Raw genomic sequence first — 7,832 nt, forward strand, 5'->3', positions numbered from 1 at the left:
GGGGGGGGACGGGACAGGGGAGAGAGAGAAGTCAGATCACAATTAAATCATCTGACTGCCAAAGTAAGGCTCCTACAGCAACAACAAACCAGTATTTTTTCAGAAGCATCAAAGCATTCAAACCAGGCTTTGGTTAGTCAGGAACTTTTGTACATGCAGAAATGTTACCAAAGCCTAACTTTGGAAGACAACCCAAGAGAGATACTCGAGTCAGCAGCAATTCAAATCCACTGCTTTACACATCCAAGCGCAAAGTGACTGGGATGAGGATTTAAAACAGCTCCCAACAGACGCTGTTTCACTGCCAGAATCTTACCAAGCAAAAGCTTCCTTTTTCATTCTCATGTACTGATACATCTCCTGACCACAGTTTGATCATTGTAGAAGATGCATATATACTTCATACCCAGACATCATAGCTACCTTTGCTGCTGTCTCCTTCTTCAACTGTTCTTCCAGAGTGTTTTTTGTTTCCTGCAGACTCTCCAGCTGCTGCAGGTTTTCCTGCGAAGAACTTTCCAACTATATTATAATAATAAAAAAACTATTAACTAGAATTCCTAACATTTCAGCTTCCCACAGTCCCTCCATACAGGAAGCACAGCCTAAGTGTCTTTCCCAGGACTCAGAAATACACCTCAATACCTCCTAGGGACAGAGAAAACACTCAAATGACATCTCTTTCTCTCCATTTGTTTCTTTTTGGAGCTGGAGAGAAATGGCCAAACCTGACATATAAGTTATTATTAAGTAGCCTGATATTAGTTAGGAATCAGTTAACCCAATATTTAGGTTACAGATTAATAAACACACAAAACACCTTTTAAGGAGCAGAGCTACGAACGTGCCCTAGTCCTACACTGGCATCAATACTGCCATTCTGTCCTTCAAAGTTCCAGGCATGACCTTACGTGTTCCCTTTGACATGGTCACAGGAGCCACACAGGTGCAGTCACAACACTGGCACACCTACACTCTTGAGTCGGTATCAAGAGTTGCGACAGACAGAGCGTCCAGTACAGTGCCAGTGCCTTTGGTAAGAAAATGTGTGCAAATGCATAGGCTGGTGTTCCTTCTTACAGAAAGGAAAGGTTACCTATGCAAAGAAGCCAGCCCACAAGCATGTTGAGATGAAGGAACAATAATGTTACGTGTCTCGGAATTCTCGCCTTAGTTAGCTCTTTTCCCTCTCGATACTGGGCACACTAAATATGACACAAAAATGTATCTAAAGTGTGACTGACACCTCAAAGGCAGATGGGAAAAAAGTTCATTTTCTCTGATATGAAGAGGTTGATGTCAAAAGACAGCCACACAGTGTCACTGACAGAACTAGCAGAAAAAAACCCATCCTATTATCTTTGTTTAAAAAAAAATAAAATCCCAATGAAAGGGCTCCTTACCTGTTCCTTTTCCACTTTTATTCTTTCCAGTTCAGCTTTTAAACTGGAAATGGAAGCTGAAAAACAAGAATATTAAAGCTTAAATGCAAGAAAAACATAAGGAACTGCACATAGCTTGTTTAACTCTGTTAATATTTACAGGAGAATTAAGCACATGCTACATCAAAGGTACCTCAATGGTAAAAAAATAACTGTACTTTTGTTTTCAGTTGCACAGCTTTGGTGTTTCTGCTATCAGAAATTGACAGTATTAAAATTCAGGTAAGTCTACTTACCACAAAATCAAGTTTTCACTTATCTTACTAAGTTCTAAAATTCCTATTTTGAGACTGTTTTACCCTGCTCACCTATTTCCTCTTTGCAATTCTCTATTTCCAGCTGTAGAGTTTCTTCTATATTTTCTTTCAAATATTGTTCAGCTTGAATCTGTTCTTTTAAGAATAAAATCTCCGCCTTCAGTTTCTCCTCAAGGTGATCTGCTGCTGTCCGCACACTAATTATGTCTTCACGATATTTTAAAATCAGCTCACGGAGCTCCTGAATCAGTAATAAGCAAAGATTTGTATTATGATCTTCGGATACACACAGTACTGTATTTATCAGCATACAAACCAAAGTTATGCTACCCCAAGGTTTGTCCCACCATACCAGCCAGATCTTGCATCCAGCAAGGTACTAAAACAAAATCACAAACAGTTTGCTTCAAGAAGGTAAGTGAAGAACATGTAACGATTCATGTCTCCACAGGCTTCTGACCCTGGCCCCCTGCCCTTCATCCCCCCCAGTCTTTTAAGCTTGATGTGCTTGAGCATAAGGGAGTGGTCACGAAAAGGATGACAAGGCTTATCACTATTCAAAGCTCAGGCTTATTACTGCTCTTAATGCCTGGACAGAAATTAAAGTGACTGACAAATCTTAATTTCTTGAATGAGTACCTACATTGGAGCCATAGTGACTGAACATTTGCATGCCCAGTTGCAAAGTACAGCTTAAACCAGGTGAACTGGGATAAACCCATGCTCTACTGACAACAGAGTGGTTATCAGGCCATAGTTAATTCTTTTTATTATTGTCTATCCATACCCTGTGGCATGCTCATGGCACAGTGGGATCAGACTGCTGATTTTGTACATCACAGACTTACAGGGTTAAAATCCAGATTATTGTGCATTGTGCTATTTGAGTCAGCTTTTTGATAAAGAAGATTCTTCCAGTGAGATCTATTCACATGCATTATTTGCGTTAATGATTTAAAAATGTTTTACCTCTGCTGCTTCTGGTAGAATGAAATCTTCAGCTTGCTGTAGAGATACATGCAAGCTATGTTTTCCTTGAAGACTTTCATTATCTTTTTGCAGTCTCACCAACTCTTCTGAAACCTGCTCCCTTGACTGTGTCAGGACAGCCTCCAATGTAAAGAAAAGCATAAATTCTCACTCAGGGTCATGCTCAGATCTCTTCATGCCCCTTTTACAATCATTGCTTTCAAAGGTCAGGTGAAATTCTTTGTAAAGAAGGGAAACAAAATGTTTGTGTGGATCAACACGATCTGTTCTCTCTCGCCTGGCCTATGCACCAGAAATAAGGCAAGATCAATCTTAAATGTCCAGGCAGATAGGAGGAAGAAAGTGGTAAATGCAGCATTGTTAAGCCTCCCCATTTTCTTCTATTTCTCCATTAGCTGGCTGTGCTGATGGAGGGGGCGCGGGGAAGGAAATCACATGTGGTTTCAAAGAACTGGCAGTGAGGTTTATTAAAATCACCTAACAACTCAGCTGTAAGATCAGGTTATTCAAAAACCTTAAACATTCATCTTGAAACTTTCAATGGTAGGCATCTGCCTTCCACTGTCTTTTGAGGAAAACATCAGAACAGCTGATCCCTTGTGAAGAAAAAGGCTTAAGAAAACATAGTTTTGCTTGCATTACAAAAGAAAAAAATCCAACAAACTTTTCTGGGAGGAATGATTGCTTTGGTATAGAGAAACAGGGACTTGAACTCTGACAGAGGCTGCCCTTTGTGTTATGGATGGACAGCATGAAAAGCATACTCAGATCAATGTTTTCTGAATCTCTTGCATCTCTATTATGCGTGCTCTCACGCAGAACATCAAACAGAACATTTCTGCATCTGTCTGATGTCCCTACAGACAATCTCAGACCCTAGAAATGCAATACTGGGATTCATGAGAATGAATGTTCTTAGTCCCCACAATGCTGTGCAAGGGAGTTAATTAGAAGAAACTTGATTCTAATATAGAAGGGAATGAATTGCTCCAAAGAAGTTAGACTTCGTTCGGCCCTAGAAAATGAGGTCCTATTCCTGTTCTCTGGCTTAAGTCTTACAAGATGCTCAAAATAGTTTAAAAAAACCCGTTAAGTTCCTATACACCTCTCTTCCTGGGTGCTAAGGCTGATATTTTAAGTCTGACCTGTAAAGACACTGAGCGTTCATCTCTAGAACTCAAGAAAATACTCACTAGCGATGGTACTTGTGATGAATCTTAAAAAATGGTTTTGAGAAAATCTATTCTGTCTTCAGATCTGAGGTGAAATAAGACACTAAAAGGGCATGGAATGTACATAATGAATAAGGGAGGAAAAAAAAGTTGACTACTGACCTCCATATTAATCAATATGCATACACACACAAAGTAGGGCAGACTGACCCTAAAAACTGTTAGAGGCCCAGCACTCGCTACCAGAGCTCATTTGGTCCATAACTTTACATGTGAAGATGCACAGCTCTCCCTAGCTGAGCTTGTCTGGGCAGCAAGACAAAGCCTTTGACAAACACATCGAGCTCTGAAGGTTAGACAAACAGTGTCGTTCAAGTGATCTCTAGGCTTAACCTGTCTTACCATTTGATCCTGGACACTCCTCTTCGCTTGCGAAAATGCCTGCTGCAGTTCACTGAGGAAGTTCTCAGACTTTTGACATTTAGCCATAAGTGAGGAGATCTTAAAAAAAAAAAAAAAAACCAACAAAAAAACCCCCACAAAACTCACAAAAGATATAAAGCATGATACAGATTTTTAAGAAGAAATAACTGATGAAGTTCTCTTGCCTGTTATCATTATTAACATATACTTTGAAATTTCAGAATAATCCACTAAAGTTTATTTTGTTAATTCCTTACTCAGTAAAGTAGTAATGCAGCTCGAGTCAGCAAGAAGAGATGCTGTGCTTCTATACCAATAATATACTTATATTCTATTTACCAAACAACAAATAAACAGTTAATTCTAATCAAACTTGAATGTAAGCCAGTTCAGAGACACTGAAGGGAAACTGCAGAGCTACTACCTAAGGTAATTTTTTTACCTTTCTCAGAAAGCATAGATTTTCAAAAACTTTACAATTAAGTTATTCTACAACACCACATGTTTAACAGTTAGATTAAGCATTACTTAATTAAGAGCACCTTGCTACAGCCAAAAGAATGTAAACATATTTCTGTCACCTAAGGCAGACTTTGTCTAATGACTACTGTTTCTTTAGGGTGGGATGGAAGAGGTAAAGTTTTCCAGCTCAAGTGAAGTAAATTCAATGTCTTGCACATGGTATTTTGTAATCTTTAATAGGCCAAAGATAATGACATTTAAAAAAAAAAAAAAAAAAAAAAAGCTATGACTACCACACATCCTATCTGGCTCCGTTGTTCCAGGAGAGTTACGTACACATCAGACTGAAAAATCTTTTCAGCCAGCTATTGTCTTAGAAAAGTCTAGTGCATATTTTGAACGAGCTACTATTACTGGCTGCTCAGATACTCATTAACTGTATGTCTTAACCACAAGTCCATTAACTGGGTGTCAAGTATTGATGAGAGCAAGTGGTACGAATAGTACCATTCTCCTACTGACAAGGACAGTGACCAAAACCACAGGGCTACTTCTGCACAGTTGGGTGATTTCATACCCAGGTCACTTCAAAACTCAAACACTACTCAAATTCCAACTATCACCTCTGTAATGAATTTCAAGATTAGACATGAAACTTTAGGGGCAAAATTGGATAACATGATATTAGAGACATCAGATTTATCTAGAAACTGTGGCAGACTCCAGTGGAGCATAACTAACCCTAGAAATTATTGGGTTTTTTGCCTCTTCATGGTTGTCCATCCATATCTAACAGAAGACAAGAGTTCTTATTACATACTTCTGAATAACTCTTCATGATTTGTACCATCTTGATTACAAAATGCTTGTACCTGATTAGAGGAGTCCTCAGCACTTTGTTTCATGTAATCCTCCAATTCCTGTTTATCTTTCATTGTCTTTTCCAGCTGGTCATTAGCCTGCCTCAGCATCACCTGCAGCTTTTTCACCTGTTTTGTTACAACAAAGTAATTTGATTTTCCATTCTTTAGGGAAGTATTTATTTCCTGAACACAAATATAACCCACCCCATCGCATCCCCAAACCACAAAACAAAATCACTCAAAACCCTATGCAACAGAGAAGTTCCTCTGTTGTCCTTCTGCAACACCCTGCATCATAGATTACACCTATAAGGAAACATGGGACATCAAACTGCACTGGTTGATCACAGTGTAATGACTTCAATCACTTATTTCAAAGCAGAACGCGACTCAGGCCTTCTGTACCCATCTGAAAATTTTTCTTCAGTACATGTCAGGAAATAAACATCCTCAAATACTTTACAGTCATTTTATGCTGCTAGGATAAGGTCCTCTAGTTTCCCCTTTGCTGTTAACAATTATTGCAGTATCAAAGATAATAGAATTTAATGCATGAAAAGCATTTTAGAATATAAATTATGAAAGATACTGACTTCAGCATGAGCACAACACTTTTTATAGAACAGTGCCTTTACTGCATGGCCTTACAGCACCAGATAAAGTGGTTCTCCAAGGTGAATCCTTAAGAAATAGGTACACGAGGTACTCATGACCACATAATAGTAACAAGTCAGGTTATGTCAATAAAATGTCAGAAGTTATCCAGATTTTAAGTATGCTGACATTGTTCAATTAAAAACAATGAATAAAACAGCAGATGGTTCACTCTTGCAACCTTAGTAGCACGAACAACTGCAAAAGTCTTGCTAAAGCTTGAAGAGAAATCCCACCTGGTCTCTTGTCTCAGCCTCCTGAATCTGGATACCTTGCAACTGCTTCTCATAATTCGAGCACATATCACAGCGTCTACCCAGCTTGTTCCCTGCATTCTGCACCTGGAGAACACAGAGTTATCACCTGCCATAAAGGCTGTAAAATTCTTCAAAGAATGCAGGAGTGCTATATACTCTCAGGTGTGTTGTGTAATCACAAAATATCACAAATAAAAGAAAGCGGCAGAATCACGTAATGGCAAGATTAAGTTGCTCTAAAAGTAAAGGATAATGTAAATCAGCCGCAGGATATCAGCTTTTCCTGGCATGAGTCCCATCTTTGGCACAAAAGCAATTAAGCCATGACATGCAAGAGTTCATCATGTCATTCAGTGTATCCTTTTGAAATGTATTACTTAATTACCTGTATAGAAACAGACATGTCAGAGAAAAGCTTTCAACAGACCAAAGCATTTTTCCATGCAATGACGTTGTATTACAAATCAAATTATAAACACAATACTAGAGTGTTTGTGGTTTTGGGGTTTTTTTGTGCTGCTTGTTTTTTGGGTTTTTTTTAGATCAACACAAACCAATTAAAAAGACAGTCAGTTCACTAGGTCAGGACTTCCTTAAATCTTTTTCCTCCTGTAAATGAGCCTTGAATATTTTTCAATGGTACATACTAATTTTGTTGTACAACAGTCATCAAGCTTTTTTTACTTTTTAATACCCTCCTCCAGTATTGCTCAGTATCAGAGACTGAATAATCAGCTAAAAGAACAATTGGGAAAGAATAAAGTAGAAGACAGGCAGATTTAAAAAAAAAAAAAAAAAAAAAAAAAAAAAAAAAAGTGTTGGGGTGTGCAGCAGGGAAACAAAGAGTAAACCAGCTGCCATTTTAAAATTGTAATGGTTTTGGCCAAGGGGACAAATAGATGTTTTATCAAAGCTCCAGCTGCAAGTCAGGTTTGAGCTGAAATTGTATTTGCATTTGCTGCTCCGTGTCCCACCCACACAGAGTGGCATTCACAAACCTTGCCTGTACTCCTGCCTCCAGAAACATGTGGGAAGCAGTGCATTTCTTTTCCGAATTCTAAGAAAGGGTTGGAGTAAAATGTCATCCAAATGTCAACAGGACAAGGAAATACCCAAGAGTAAAGTATTTAACTCAGCTCTGAGACCACGACGTCGTAGTTTCTCTAGATATTACAAATTAGTAGCAATACAAAGAACAACTGTACAGTAGGTTTGGAGAGATCTCCAAAGTAATGATTTGCAGATAAGTTGAATTCCAACAAGTTGAGGAAGTAAAATATCACCAGTTCTTCATCTCATCTGGCCTTTGCTC

The 7,832-nt window shown here is 38.6% G+C and overlaps 1 protein-coding gene across 5 annotated transcripts in view; it reads right to left on the reverse strand.

Annotated features, from left to right (window-relative positions):
- RABEP1 (rabaptin, RAB GTPase binding effector protein 1) overlaps positions 1 to 7,832 on the reverse strand; it is a 48,697-nt gene that overhangs the window by 6,515 nt on the left and 34,350 nt on the right. For 3 of the 5 annotated variants that reach the window (XM_035900589.1, XM_035900588.1, XM_009645114.2), the window contains 7 exons: positions 6,500 to 6,604; positions 5,619 to 5,735; positions 4,264 to 4,362; positions 2,669 to 2,809; positions 1,751 to 1,940; positions 1,404 to 1,459; positions 424 to 522 (listed from right to left, as the gene is read on the reverse strand). In XM_035900589.1, coding sequence (XP_035756482.1) covers positions 424 to 522; positions 1,404 to 1,459; positions 1,751 to 1,940; positions 2,669 to 2,809; positions 4,264 to 4,362; positions 5,619 to 5,735; positions 6,500 to 6,604 — 807 coding nt within the window. The remainder of the gene's footprint in view (positions 1 to 423; positions 523 to 1,403; positions 1,460 to 1,750; positions 1,941 to 2,668; positions 2,810 to 4,263; positions 4,363 to 5,618; positions 5,736 to 6,499; positions 6,605 to 7,832) is intronic. The other 2 variants (XM_035900590.1, XM_035900591.1) reach the window with 2 other exon arrangements.

This window comes from Egretta garzetta, unplaced genomic scaffold, assembly GCF_000687185.1.
Source record: "Egretta garzetta isolate BGI_Z169 unplaced genomic scaffold, ASM68718v1 scaffold108, whole genome shotgun sequence".
NCBI lineage: Eukaryota > Metazoa > Chordata > Aves > Pelecaniformes > Ardeidae > Egretta > Egretta garzetta.